The sequence below is a fragment of the Pyxicephalus adspersus genome, chromosome 11 (assembly GCF_032062135.1).
Source record: "Pyxicephalus adspersus chromosome 11, UCB_Pads_2.0, whole genome shotgun sequence".
Classification (NCBI taxonomy): domain Eukaryota; kingdom Metazoa; phylum Chordata; class Amphibia; order Anura; family Pyxicephalidae; genus Pyxicephalus; species Pyxicephalus adspersus.
Window position 1 is genome coordinate 16,257,045 of NC_092868.1, and position 15,767 is coordinate 16,272,811.

Genomic DNA, 15,767 nt, shown 5'->3' on the forward strand with positions numbered 1-15,767 from the left:
AAGACGTGGTGTGTTCCAGTGAGGTGAGTATGAGGATTAGGCGGTCTAAGACGAATCAAAGGGGTAAGGGTTTTCTGGTACGGGTTTTTAGACTGGGCGGTGGGTCAAGGGTCTGTCCAGTTGAAGCTGTGGAGGCGTTGATGAGGGTTAGGAGGAGTGGAGGGGGTCCCCTCTTGATGCATGAGGATGGGGTCTTTCTGTCCCGTTTTCAATTTATTGCGGTTTTCAAAAAGTGCTTGGGGTTGTTGGGGATGGATGTGGAAGCGTTCTCTTCACATTCCTTTCGGATTGGGGCGGCTACAGAGGCAGATAGATGGGGTTTGGGGGAGGAGGCCATTAGACGGATAGGGCGGTGGGAGTCTAGACGGTTCCAACTGTATATTAGGCCTCATTTATTGTAGGATGGGGGAGGTGTGTGGAAAGGGGCTGCTTTCCAGAAAAGATGGTTACCTGGGGGGGAGGGGATGACAGTTGTTGTTAATTTGTTTATCTTTTTAGGTGATCACAGTTGCTTGGTGTATATTGTCGGGCACTCTTACGTTTGGTGGGGTGAGAGAAGGGCAGAAGTCAGGCTGGAGGGTCGTCAATTGGGCTTCTCATGGGCGGAGGCAATTGTGCGATGCTATGGAGTTCGAGGCATGATGTGGAGTCGGATGGTCCCAGAAATTCGGAGGTGCGTGGCGCTGGATAGTCCGCCGGACGTTCTGGTGATGCATGCTGGGGGTAACGATCTTGGGCGCAGGGCGATGAAAGGTCTGGTCAGGGACGTGCGGTTAGATTTCTTGAGATTGAGGTTGGAGTTTCCGGGGACAGTGTTTGTATGGTCTGACATGATGGCTAGGTCAGTATGGTGGGAAGCTAGGTCTGTGGAAAGATTGAATAAAGATAGGGTCAAAGTGAATAAGGAAGCGGGCAGATTTGTGGCTAGGAATGGTGGCTTGATGGTACGTCATAGGGAGTTGGAGGAGGATACTTGGCGGTTTTTGCGGGGGGATGGGGTTCATTTGAACGATGTTGGAACGGATTTGTGGTGCCTTGGAATACAAGATGGGATACAGAGAGCGATTCGAGTGTGGAGGGGTGCACGGGCGTGAGGGTTCCCACCAGTGCGCTGTGGCGGTTGAGGTTTGGTGGAAGGTAAGAGTTCTGGGTTAATTTTGGTGGGGGGGGCACCCAAGGTGGTGGACACCCCCCCCCCCTTTAAGTGGTGAACGGTGGAGGCCCCTGAGGTGGTGATGTGCTGCTAGGGGCCAGAATGGCTTGGCGGTATTGGAGATTTGGTGGTGTGGCAGACTTTACCTTCCGGACCTGCAACCTAGTTGTTTTGGGTACAAATGGTTGGTTCTATTAAGAATTGGTTAGGGTAAAGAAAGGATTAACTTAGAGTTTATATGGTGGTTATTTATTGGGTAATTTATTTTATTTTATTTGTTGTTTATGTGTTATTTATTTGTTGATTATTGTATGTACATGTTACGGTTATATTTATATACAGAATTAATTTATGGAAATGTTAAAGTGTTAATTTATTGTAAATAAACGGCTGCTTGCCAGCCACTTTAAACGCATCATATTGTGGAGTGTTATTTGGAAGGGGGTAAGAACTAAGAGAAGGGACTGGCAAGGGTAAAAAGGGGGGCAGGTCTTGGAGGGGGGAGGAATTTTTTGGGGCAAAGATACGAGCTACCCTAGTCATGGATAAAACATGTAAGCGGACGTGTGTGGTTGTTATCTGTTTTCTGAATGAATAAATATTTTATACTTCTTTGTGTAAACCTCTGTTGTGCCTCTGCTTTCACTCCACTCCTACCAGTGCTATGCAGGAAGAGGCAGTGGCAAAGTGCACAATGGACATACACCTCTCTATGTAATGGATGTTTCCTAATTACCGGTATATTATGGCTAGCTGCACAAGGGTTTACACTACTAGGTTATTGTAATACAGTAAATCCATGTTAGAAAATTTTATATGCTATTTTGACCAAAAGCATATTACTGATTCAGGTACTCAGGTGGGAGAGGGGAGCAATGCCAGGGGTGTCTTGCTTAGGCCACTAAATTAGCCAGAAAAAGCAATGCCTGGAGAATATAAACTTTCATTCTAGGGAAGTGCTGTTATAACATTTCTAATCACTAACATTTGACAAAATGTTATTAGTACATGAGCTGTTCACTCAAACACCCAGAAGATAAATGGAAAAGAATCTTCCCAGTTGTTGTTGTAAGGTAAAGTTAGCTCTATGTGGTATTGTCATGAGACATTTGAGTTGTGTATAGGTATTACACCAAAATGTACTTGTTGTAACTCAACTAAGCCTACACTCCTCTTTTGCAGTTGGTATGCCATTCTTGAACTACTTTCACTAGTCCTTGATAAAGAGGAATGTAGATATCATACCAGCTGCCTAGAGAAGAAGCCTTTAGATACCTATATGGGGCTAAAGGTAAAGGTAAAGATTGGTGTGTAAAATTATACAACCACTGTATGTTATGATAAAAAGTCTGAAAGTTGCCAGCTTGTCAACACTTCACATTTTAACTTCCCTTACACAGTGTGTGTGCTACATCTGAATCAAATATAATTATAGTCCTGCACATGATGATTTATTTTTATTCAATATTTAGAATAAGCTTGAATAAAAGTATGAATAGGCTTGAATAATGGGCTAAATCATGACTGGTTCTTCTTAAGGTTCATCTCTGGACACAATGTTCAGGGTTTGATAAATATAGAAACCCTCTGATTAAGGACAGTAGATTATGTACAGTGTTGACTTCAGCACCTAGGCGTGTACCTGCTACCAAGCTGACACACTATGAAGCTGAACCCCCACAAGCAACAAGACTGTGGTCCACCTATCTTCAACCCCCCATATACCACTGACTTCTGGTGGTGCATGTGTGTGAATTAGGTATGTATAAAAGTTCTCTGCAATTACTTTTTGCTCTTCTGGTCATTATCAAATTAGATACCAGCTGGAGCTTTTAGCAGTGTCCCTTCTACCAAGCAGAGCAGAACTCTTGAGGCACCCTCCACTTAGCATCGTAGGAACATGGAATAAGTTTGGCCTTACCTGCTTGCTGCCAATGAATTGAAGGATTACCCCCCACGAGGGATACATCAGTGGTCCGCCTTACTTTCAGCAGGGGGATATTTAAAAAGACCATTGGGGGGTCATGCCAGATATTCCGTTGCTTTATATTTTATTGGTATGGATGAGTGACGTGTGTTCTATCACAACAGTCACCATATTGGTCTCAATTGATGCCCTGACGAAGCCTACTGGCGAAACGCATCGGGTTTGAGGCGATTACTATCCTGACTCTTCCAATACATCAGATAGGTGGCCTTTGTCCAGCAGAACAAGAATTCTTCCCTCGCAAGTTAGTTTGGGGAAGCCTGAATTACCGTATTGACATATATTTTTCTTTTTGAATTGCTGTTTTTGTATATTAATTTATTGACATATGTATTTATATACCAACTATAAATCTGACTTGTGCCTGACTAAACCCAGCCTTGTTTCTTGTTATGTATTTATGTATTACCTCTGTGGCAGGCAAACCTTGATTTAATTAGGTAGGGTGTCACCTCCTTATATATGTTTGCTTTGTTTTACATATTTAAAGTCCCACATCTGACAATTCTACAGCCTGTAAAGAAAAAAAAGTGAAAGCTCCATGCTGCCTAATACATAGTTTTTTGACTCATATAAATCACTTCTAAAACACATTCACTGAGTGGTTCTACTGCTGGTTATACAAATATATCCTGAACTGGTAAGATAAAAAAAAGTATAAAGCTTTACACAGATTTTTGCAACTTTATTTTGCAGTTGACCCATTGCTCCTAAAGTTCTAGTGACAGGGCCACAGGGGCTCCATTGAATAAATGACCATAATCACATCTAATTCAGTGTTTTAGCATGTGTTTGAGTGACAGACGTAGAATATTGTAATAGGTGGCACACCAGTGCTACATTTTTTATGATATATGACTGACCAAATCTTGGGAAACAGTGAACTAAGACTTTAGAAATTGCATTACTTCAATAGATTCTGCAGCCTCAGAACAAAAATGTAGTTTTAACTTCTTCTTTTGTCATGCTCTTGAAGTTCAATTTCTTCTTGATGTTTTCCTTAAAAAAAGTCTCTAAAATATCTTTCAAAAACAAGACAGACTTCTATGGGTATTTCATGGTCCCCATCTGGATGACCTGGTTAACATTGTCATTGTGTAATGTGTCCTTTGATACATCCACTATGTAGTCTTCTTTGGATTCAGTGGTTTCTGTTTTTTGACATTTGTGCTGTGGAGTGGGATAAGGGGTTATCTCTGTATCCCTAAAGGAGAAGAAGTCAAGATGGTCCACTGGTGTGTCCAGATGAAGCACTGAAAAACACATTGTTACCAAAGTTAACAATTATTTAATTTTGAATTGTAAAATATACCTTTTAAGGGGTCTACTTCAATAATTCTAAGCTGTTGGATGGAAAGTACTCAGGATATATAGTATACATACAGCTACTATTTATTTTTTATATGATCTTGTAAATACAATATTCCCCTCTATCCTCATATGTCTCCTAAAGAAAGCAGCACACTACTAAGTGGTGCTCATTATATCCTTACCAGGTTAAAGTTCATTGTGTTTTATTACAGAGCATTAAAGGGCAGGAGGTACCCTATGTTTGCTTCTATTTATTGTTTGCTTTAGGGGGATGATTAGTAATCTAAACAACAGGAATTCAGTTGATGTTAAACTCATTAAAAACTGCTATTTTGGTCTGTTGGCCATTGGATTAGCTTTGATCTTGGCACAGGTTTATGTTGGTGTTTTTCACCCTTATTTATTAGGAATATCTATTTTTAGTTTTTTTTTCCCCTTCAAAATCACACATCTTGAGTTGTATTATGTGTTTTGACAGAGTGATAACACTGCTACTGAACAGCTATCGTAATAATACACTAAATAATCCAGAGCCATTAGTTAGATAGCTGTATCTGAACTATAGTAGCAGTTATATTTGGACTTTTCTTGTGGCAGGGACAATAGAACCTTAAAAAAATAGGTTTTTTTTCTGTTTTACCACTATCAAAAAACACAACAGTGACTTTGTCAATTTTGTTGAGCAATGCAAACTACCAAATTTCAATCAGGCATATAAAAATGTTTAACTTTGTTAAGCAGCGTAATAATTTAGTACTATCTCAATAATAAATATTATATAGCTAATAATAACTGGCCATTAGGTTGTCTTCATTAAGAGTATTGTAATTTTGTGTCTCAAAGACCAGGTGAGCGTATCAGTGCTCATTAAGCACTTGAACAGTAAATAATGGTACACAAAATGACATTACTGTTCTGAAGCCAAATGAAAAATGTAAATATATAGGGAGAAAGCCCATCAAGCTATGTTTAACGTTGGATGACTCACCTGGCTCTCTATAAGCCAGGACAGCAGTGGGAACAGGAGATCCACTGATGCATAAAAAAACTACTTCTGTCTATGGAAGTACAATATTCTATTGGTTAAGATTCAAAATGACACAAAAATATATTTTATGATGTCGTATATTTTAGTTGTATCAGAAGATAACCATTTGACTGGCTAGTAACAGAAATGCCCAATAATCCTTTTGTTTAAAATATTGTTTTATCGCCCATTTCAGCTGATCATTGTTCATGTCCCCAATATCAGGCTAAAAATTACTGCTTGGTTGTCTATATTGGGTTAACATATATGGTCCTGTGAGGTTAGCCTGTGTGTCATATCAAAAAAAAATCTATTAGAGGATGGGTTGTGTCTGAAAATCTGACTGTCATTTAATTTCTATGACTAACTAATAATAATCATTTGGATGACATACCTGGATCCTCAAAACCTTCTCCGTACAGTCTATGGTGAGAAAACATGTCTTCTTTATGTTGTCGAATGTAGATACAGTAGATGATAACAAGCAGGCAGGCTAGAACACCGGCCATGCCAAGAAACAATGCAAGAAGTTTGTGAGCACCAAGATACCTTCTAATTCTAGAATCTAACAAACAAAAGAATAGGTTAGAATATGATCACCGAGGTATTATTACACCTTAAAATCAACCTAAATTCAGTCTAGAATAAACAAAATACTAAGCATATTTGGTGGCTGAACTTTTGTACACTATTGTTTTTGAGCCCAAAAAATAGAATAAGCCTAGGCTACATATATAGGTAGTACTTCTAGTAAAGCAAGAAAAATTCCAAAGCTTTCAAAAGTTTGTTACCCCTTAAAACCTCTTATGGTGCTATATTTGAGCGTGTAGATGCCATTTAACTTAATTGAGGCATCTATGCCTGTTGTCTAAATAATTGTATCCTACGATCACTCGTATTTAGGCGATAATTGGGTGTAGAGGTATGTTTTAGGTTTGGGATAAATCAAAGCTTATGGAGAATGTGTATAAAAAAATAGTTCCAATCACTTCTCTGCCAGCAGTCTCTGGACCATAGGCATATATTTGTCTCTAGATCAATATGAAATGACCTGCACTTTTGTGCCACTTACATGCACCCAACTACATATGGTAGCCCAGAAATCGGCATAAGGAGATAATGAGTCTTTGAATCTTTGCCAAAAAAAAAAAATAATGCACCCAATGATAAGCAATTGCTCAGGGTTTCTCAACATGTGTAGAAAGTGCTTTTAATAACAAAGATACAATTTGTTACAATATTCACACCAATCTGCTGTAGCAACTTCCTTTCACCAAATATTAATATTTCCCCATGTATGGTTCAAAAATTAGGTAAGGCAATATAGAATTTGTATATCCAAGAGGGGTAATCTGTTATTCCTGTGCCTGAAAGTGACAAAGTGTATATAGAAGAGAAGGAGGGGAAAAGACAGGCTTTTGAGGACATTAATGTATACAAATGCCTGTCTTTTCTTCTCCCTCTCTTCTATATACCATCAAAAAAAAAGTAATAGTAATATTGTCAGCAAAAATTCTGCATAAGATTTAAGAACAATTTCTCTTTTTTTGTTGATATTTACATTTTTCAAGCATAAGTGCCATTTAGGTATCTGCATCAGTATCTGAGATCACTTTTGCATCAGTATCTTTATGTTACTGCCCACAAAGCTGACACTTTACAGCCTAAAATCTTAGCAAAACTGATCATTTATCCCGTTAGGAGATACTCCAATAGTATGCCAACATGATAGAAGTGAATGTACAGCTGAACAATTGATAATAAGTCTGAATTACCATTCTAATTGATAGGTTCGGTATACCGAACAGTTTTTCTGACGCACTTTGATTCCACAACATCCTCCCTCTTTGTTTTTAATTTATTTTTGGTTTCTTTGGCCCTTCTATTTATTTTAAATCTCAAGGATTTTAAAAATGTGTTGTATTTGGCTTACTTACCTATTTCACAGTACCTACCTATGTTATTTGTACATGCATATCCTGTTTAATAATATTGTTTGTACCTCCCTCATATTGTTGGAAATTAATGGTAATTTTTCAATAAAGCATATTTTGGAAAAATAAACTGATAATTTATTTGATTTTAAAATTTGTGTTATTTTTTTAAGGGCTTGCTGTGTTTCCAAAGTTTTTCACTAGGGTATATTTAACATTTTACTGCTATTCTTGGAATTACATATATCCACTTCACTGCCTAAATTGCTCTTTTGTTCACTCTCTTGCACATATGCTGTGTAAGGTTCAAAGCCCCCATACACTATTGCAAGTACTTCGGTTTTCTTGCACTTACATGACTTAAGCATTACACAAAACAAAGCCAGTTCCTAAGACAAAAGGCTCTTTTGGCATAGAGGCATATTTGTGGTCAGTGGTCACAGCAGCAAAATACAGGGACAGTTCTGGATACGTTTGCAATATCCAAACCAATCTTTTTAGCATTTTTGGCTCCATGCAACTACCATTATGCCCTTGAACAGCTGTCTGACAGGCTGTCTCTTTTGCCCTTTCAGACCCAATAGCAAGGAAATATTACTAGACTATCATTCACATTTAGGCAATGGTGGGGAAGTATTTTGATGAGACAGCTTACTCAGTGGGCCTGATTTATTTAAACTCTCCAGAGTAAACCATGAAAACTGGAACAGATTTCTTAAAAAATTGCTATCAGTAGGCAAATCTTGGACCAGATAAATTTCAGGGTTGGAGATCACCCAGGTTCTCCCATGATAGTCTATCTACTCCAGTTTTGGAGAGCTTTAAAAAATTAGTGTCTTCTGTTGAAGCAGATGGTGACAAATCTGATAATGCAGTGATAATTAGGATGGGGAAACTATTTCAGGCAGAAAAAATATTATGGAACAGAAGAGGAGAATAAAAAAAGAAAATAATGCAACCTCCTCTGGAGGAAAAGCTTCGTCTAAATGAAAAATGCAAGAAGAATAAACATATCATCAAACAAATTATTTTCAATTGATAATTTCTGTAGTAGCTCAACATGTGAATAGTTGTCATTAAATGAGAAAAATAGTTTTTGTTGGCAATATATTGTGTGCTTGGTTTGAAGCACTGTTAACATTTTACACTCTGTGATTGCCATAGCTGTAGATTATTCCAGATATGGAAGAGAAAAAAAGATATGCATTGTCCAATAGCCTTGGTCTGTTCCTAAAAGAATATTGAAAGTCTATTTTCTGTGCTTAATGTTTATGAAGTATCATCTCACCTTTGGAGTCTAAGGTCCAGAATACTTTTGTACTATAAATGTAATAGAATGTGTCAAGGCTTTTGTGTGTCATGTGCATAGTGGAAGCAATGATTTCCTTGGAAAATATATTTATGAACAGAATGTCTCACATGTTTACAGCACAGACAATTATGTCCAATACAACACAAGTAAATGACTGTATAACTGGACAATCAAGTTACTTAAATGTGAACATGTTAGGCGGTGCTATTGTGTGGCAACAGAAATAAATCTTTTTTTCACTGATTTGTGCAACTAGCTCACAAAAGTTATGGTTTTCATGGAGTAATGAACATAATCTTTCACTATTTTTAGTCTTCTGTTCCTTATTCTGTAATATTTTCAACCTTTTTATATGACCACTAGAACACTAGGTTTATTACTTTCCTTAAAGCTGTATTTACTTAAGCTGTATTCAGATGGTTGTTTTTTATGTTTACCTTGGTAATGTGCGGTTAACCACAGTCAGCCAGTATTCAACCAGCCTAAAGCTCTGGTTATCACTGAAATTCATAGGAACAACTGAAATCCCCCTTTTGCAGAGTTTGTGAGGGTTGTGGGTTAGGTACATTAAAAAAAATCATGCAGCATCTCAAGGCAATCTGTCACTGATTCTGTTCCATAGATCATAGGCCATTTCCAGCCCAAGCACACGTAAGCAGTTGAAAGAATTCTGAAAAACAGCAGACTTATGATTCTTACCATTAAAAAAAAAAAAAAAAAAAAAAAAAAAAAAAAAGGACTAACCTTTTTGCTGATCATGTTCTCCAATGTATTTATGATAAACTACAAAATTTGTAAAGTTGATAAAATGCTTCCATATTATGTAGTGGGTTCCATTGTCCATGTCTATATTAGCCAGATTTCCAGAAGAGGTCAGATTAGATACAGATGTTACATTTGCCACCTTTTCATCGTCATTTGAAATATTAGCTTCTATTGTCTGGTTTGCACTGGTAACTTGAGTTATGTTGGAGCAGAAGCAAGGTTGCTCTGTACTGTTCTGTGATGCTTGAAGGGGCTCCAAAGAAGAGTTTTTAAAATTGCTAAAAGGTAACATAGGAGGAGAAGTAGACCCTTCAGGCTTATTGGTGCTGTTTGTATAAGTCAACTTTGACACTTTTATTAGCCGGAAAAAGTCAAATGTATGAGCCATCTCTATATAGCATGACAGTAGGACAATAAACATTGCAAAATGTGACAGTCCAGATTGCATTTTGGATCTCATTTTCTATAAGAAAGTAAAATTAGAAAGTTAGTTTTTTACCTAATTGCAAACCACCTAGTAATGCTGAGGGAATACACAGCACAACAGAGTACACAGAGCTTTTTTTATTATGGTTTCCACATTGAAACATACAGAACATCATTCCTAAAAGAGTACCAAGAGGCAATTTTTGGAATGTGAAATAAAACTGGAGCACCCAAACAATATACTGTACACACACAGGGAATAAGTCTGGGCTTTAAAGCTGCAAAGCAGTGGTGCTAACTGCTGAAAAAACATGTTTTATTAGACCCAAGTTCTATTAACTAATGTCTTGGACTCCTTGCTAGACATTTGGGAAATATGTAAATATTAAAAAAAATATTAAAAATAGATTAAGGTGAGGATTGGGGAATGGGAGCACAAAATGGCTGCTGTGTTCACAGATAACTTGCTGTTTTATGTATCTTAATCCATGTCCTATCAGACCTAGAACTACAAGGCAGCGCCGCCATCAGAACATCACACCACCATACCCTCCCCCCCCCCCTCCTGAGACCCCCACACACCTAAAAGTTTCAGCTAATGGTGGTTGTATAGTTTGATTGGAGATGATTTTGACACAGATCAGAGCTATTATAACCTTGGATTAGAACTTGGAATTTAAGCAATTTTTTGAATTTAAGCATTACAATAGTAATACTGACAAGTATTGTAGGGCTCATCCAATCCTGCTGCCAGACATTGACAAGTTTGCAAGGCCCTGGACAATAGCAGATGAGCCATACTATATATGTAATTGACAAGTATAGTATGGACTATTAAAACATAAAAACATCTAAATCTAGTCAGATTTATTGAGATTTGATCCAAGTCGGAGTTTTTATGTTCAGAGGACCTATATTTCCATCATTACAAAAGTTAAAATACCTGGGCTAACCAACAAATGATCCAGATGCAATTTTTGGGTTTGGGATAGGCAGCAAGGGAGCCAGGTGCAAGTTATTGGCCTGGATTAGCCATAAAAGGAAAACGATGCAAATGAAGAGTTATCATCACTTACACCTAGCTGACTTGTTGATTAACCAGACCCTCCACTTGCACCTGGCTCTCTTTATGGCTAGACCAGATTCTGCACTTGCACCTTGCTCCCTGCAGGCCACTAGTTGGAATTTTTCTACCTATAATTTTATCTTCAGCATTTTTAGAGTAAGGGGAAGCTGGGTGTGCCATAGGTGTCCAGTAATCACAGGTTTCTACTGCCCCCCTGTATTTTGTTGAAATTTTTGAATGCCCTCCCCCTAGCACATCCCATTTTCTATTGTCCTTTTATTTATTATAATTTTTATTTTATTTATATTATAAAAAGTGTAACAAAATGTCCAGGGCCTGTGTATTTTGACACCAATTTCTAGTGTCCCATATTTTATAAAATGAGTGTAATCACTTCTAGAGGTGTAATAATGTAATGAATGTAGTGTAATATGTTAGGATTAGTTCACATTATTGAACTGCTGCCTTGGGGAAGGGGGGGGGGGGCTAAATGTAGCATCTCCCCACAGTGGGCTATTGGAGATAAGGGGGCTGTAAGCGGCCACCTGTTGCCAAAACCTACATAAGCTGGTTCTTTAGGAACCAGTGCTGCAGTGCAAGCGCTGAGTGGCTGGCAAGGTGCCAGCAACTAGGTGACACACAGGATTGCTTGCTGCTGTCAGAGCCAGCCCTTGTATACCAAACCCACACCCAGCTGAACCAGGGCTCGTTTGTGGGCAACAAATAGTTAACTACTTAAACCTTAATGAGCTTACAGCAACCCTGAAGCCTGTCATTTCTACAGGAGAAAGATAGATACAATATCAGGAAAAGATTCACTGACAACTCTCTGCACAAAGCCTGGGCTGAGCTGCTGTGTAATGTCAGGAAGGGAAATGAATGCACACACTTTGTGGGGTAGTTGTTGGGGTATTAACAGAGCCAAATACAGCAGTTCCTCCTGAACCCCCCACCCCCCACCCTTCCCAGATGGTGGCACTAATAGAAGGATTTGGCAGGTTATTAAATTTTGAATTTAGTTTAGGAAAATCAGAAAAAAATATCATTATGCCACAGTTGGAAGAATATGTACAAAAGTTGTTTTCATTTAGGTAGGTTAGAGATAGGATTAGATATCTAAGAGTACAGGAAACAGCAGGTCATAATTTATATTTCCAGTAATAAGTAGTTAGTAGTTTTTTTGATTAATGTCCCTTAAAGACTGTTACATCTATTTAGGCCCTCCCCATCAAGATTCTAGGATTAACCAGTAAGAAAAGAAAGGCACAGATAAATAAAAAAAAATACTTAGAGCAAGGAAGGTAGAGTATGGCATAATGCACCGAACCTCTAAAAATAGACAGGGGCTCCTTGCCAGACATTAGAAACTATTATATGGAAAATTAGACATACATGGTTGACAATAGGTAACCTAAAATCCCAAAGTAAGTGGGATATTTGAACAGAGGGGGGGAAAACAGGGGAGAGATAATAACATCTGCCCTAATTAGTGATTCCCTGGGCGGCCTTTTTCTAATCCAAGGTTCCATGGAATCACAAGATTCCTCCAAAGGTTGTTAGATGTTACCACTAAAACCAACAATTTCCGCAAGCTACATGGGAACACCATACATCAGTATAATAAGCATTCTTGGTAATGAGAGAGAAGGAGAAGAGAAGGGAGAAGGGCTATACAAAAATGCATCCAAATTTTTCTGATGCCAGATTCCCCTCTAAAGAGAGAAAAGGGGAGAGGTGCAAAACATTGTGAAATTTGGGTGACCAGACCAGACAAATAATATTATATGCAAATATTACACTTTGATGGAAGAACATTTAACACTGGACAAGCACCTAGGACTGCAACGCGCTTAACAAGTCTTCTACATAGGGAAAAAGAAAGGAGGAACAACACGTACTAGCAAAAAACTACAGTATAAAATGTTGGTGTCAGTGGAAGAGAAGAAGCCACATTTTCCTAATGGATGAGAAAGGAACAATAAAATATGGATTGCAGGGAATGAATTAAGTAGCTCATGCTAGGCAGTTGCAGCAGGGGAGCCTCAGGAGTCAAACGAAAAACTCTTGACCAGGTGTACTTAACCCCAGTGCACATTGTTAAGTGGCACAGGCAGTCCCAAGGACATTAATGGTATCACATAGAGAGACAAATGGTTTGAATATGCATATTTTCTGTGAATGTACAAAAACAAGTATCATGTAAGATGATTCATTGATAGGTTGTAAGAATTTGGACGCTTATTTGTTTTAACTGGGAATTGATGGAGAACAAAGGATTGGGAGTAATATTATGATATTGATGAGGCAACTGTTAAATGCCGCAATGTCTTTAATCCCCAGGATGGTAAGATACCTTGACACTCATCCAAGATCTTACTTCAATAGGAAGATTGGTGCCAATTTAGCGAATGTGAAAACACTTCCTTAACAATAAGGATGAAATAAGTATAGGAGATTGAACTTGTCAGGGGGTGATGTGTGAGAAAGGAAATAAGTAAGGTATAGAAAAGATGGATAATATACATATGTAAAAAAAATATGTGCACAAGATGACAGTTCTGCAATTTAAAGTTTAGTGGTATAACAAAATATTTTAATCCACTCATCTTCATATTTATATTCTCTTTGAAAAGATTAAGGTTTACTAAACAGGTTTTTTAGGGTTTAACATCCCTTCTCCGTACAAGAAATTAATAAAATGAATACAAGGGTGCAGGAGTTAAGACAGCAGCTGTGTCATTTCCCCTGACAATTTTCTTGTTGTTCTTTGTCTGTTTTCTCTCAGGAATTACTTTCAACCATTACAAACCTCTGCTTTGGTTTTAAATCTATTTGTATATCAACAAAGTGCTCATATAAAGGCACAATTAACATGCATGTGTGTTGCAGAACATATTTAAATGTTTTACATATTTAAAAGACCCAGCAACTACAGGAAAATACCTGTTGTTCTGTGTGGAATGCACCCAGCTTTTAGATCCTGGTGTCAGCTTTGTACAGTTGTCTTTTGCTATACTACTCAAACCCTAACTACATTGTTCTGTGGTCCAAGATCTTCTTAAACTAGAATGGTTTGCTTTAGGATTATGCATTTCACCTTCAACTGACTCCAATTTTCAGATTCCATTTGACCTCCTAAACTGCATTGAAGAAGAACATAACAAAAACCCTGTATTCTCAATGTATATTTTAAACCTAAATCTGCATTTAAACATGACCTATTTACATATTTTACCATAAAGCTTTGTTACTATCTTACTTAGATGCATGAATGAGGGGTTAAAGAAGGGCTTAAAACTGCTTACCGTCCCTGTGAAAAAAAATGCAGCTTGAGCGATTTGAATGGTAATCCTTTCCTTCGGCAGAGATTATATTGCAAGCATGGAAGGAAATCATTGTCTTAAGGAACAGTATTTCAGCCATATTCTTTATTTATATACACCAATTAAAAAGAAATATGGAAGCTGCAATTCCTGGCTTTTCAATTTACAAATAATTGTTGCCTTGCTTTTATCCTGAGCCTCTGGCTTCAACTTTATCTAAATCAGTGAACTAACTTAGTAACAGTTAAAAGAAAATAGGCAAATACAGCCCCTATCTGCATACATTTATGGGACAGTGGCTTTGCAAGCTGACAGAAGAGTCAACTTGACAGCCAAGCACCTAGTTTTTGTATAATGAGTCAAGCAACCAGTGGTGTTCCACCACTAAGAATAATTAGTTTCAAGCCAGATATACAGTGTTGCACAAAAATATTGGTTAGGAAAAGGTTTGTTAGGAAGCCTATTCTAATTAATGAAATGCACATGCAGTGCATGTGTTAAGGTATTTTAAAGAAGTAAAAAAGCCTCAATCCTTATACACAATACTAAAGTTCCTGCAAAGATAACCTATGGTTTATCCCTTTTAAGAAATATAGCCATTTGGCTTGGACGATAATATTTTACTTGTGCTCATAATACACAGTTTACTAACAGAGTTAATACAGAAAAAAACAAAAACAAAATACACACTGTAATATTTTGCTTACCTTAGATCTTCTCAATAGTCAAACATATAATAAAACACAAATCATCCATTATTGACTTACCAAGGCCATGCCAAACAATGCTGCTACACACTAACCGATCTTACATGGTTTGCAGGCCACATTGAAGAAGTGTATGAGAAGTTACTGAGAACCCTTCCCATGTGTTGTGGTCTTTAAGGAAAATAATGCAACAAAGATGATCCCAGAAGACTTTCACCTGTTATGGATACTGAACATCCTGGCGTCAAGATCTCCAGAGCCCACAGCAGGAGATGCTCCGTTACCAAGGAGTAGAGCAGAGCTTCTCAGCTATGGTAAAAAACATACAAGTGTGCAAAAAAAATGTACATAAAAAAGGCTAAAATTTGAGTGTTATTTTGGTTTCTTCTGTCAATTTGACACAAAGACTTGAGTAAAAAGAAGACAGAGTAGGATATGTTTGGCTGGTTATAGTGGTTGTTCCAAGAGCTTGCAGTCCCCTTCCCCCCCAACAATTTGTTTTTCCTACAAATCATTACAAAATAATAACTGCAGTAGCATGCTAATGCTTTTTATTATATAAAAAAAAAATATTAATAATGTCTTTTAACCTGACAATCATAGGCACTAATATATCCTGTAAACTAAACTGAATTCTAAATAAAGCTGATCCCTTCTATTGGGACGCATTTAAATTGGATCCCAATTATAGTGTTAGGTAGTGTTAGGATCACTTTATTAATTGCCCAGTGACTCTTCAAAGTAGGCAGAGAAATG

The 15,767-nt window shown here is 37.6% G+C and overlaps 1 protein-coding gene across 1 annotated transcript; it reads right to left on the minus strand.

Annotated features, from left to right (window-relative positions):
- Positions 1–2,377: 2,377 nt before the first annotated feature.
- On the minus strand, positions 2,378–9,945 carry GFY (golgi associated olfactory signaling regulator). Its single transcript, XM_072425970.1, has 3 exons — positions 9,469–9,945; positions 5,873–6,043; positions 2,378–4,393 (listed from the first exon to the last, which is right to left on the minus strand). Exons 1-3 carry the CDS (start codon positions 9,935–9,937, stop codon positions 4,185–4,187), a joined length of 849 nt encoding a protein of 282 aa, XP_072282071.1. The 5' UTR covers positions 9,938–9,945; the 3' UTR covers positions 2,378–4,184.
- Between the last annotated feature and the right edge of the window lie 5,822 nt (positions 9,946–15,767).

What these genes read in the sequence shown, in the direction of transcription:
- GFY (XM_072425970.1), bottom strand. Translation starts at nt 9,937, where the DNA reads ATGCAATCTGGACTGTCACATTTTGCAATGTTTATTGTCCTACTGTCA. An exon ending in AGAACATGATCAGCAAAAAG is followed by an intron (nt 6,044 to 9,468) that starts GTTAGTCCTTTT and finishes TTTGTTTGTTAG; the next exon opens with ATTCTAGAATTAGAAGGTAT. An exon ending in AGAAGGTTTTGAGGATCCAG is followed by an intron (nt 4,394 to 5,872) that starts GTATGTCATCCA and finishes TGTGTTTTTCAG; the next exon opens with TGCTTCATCTGGACACACCA.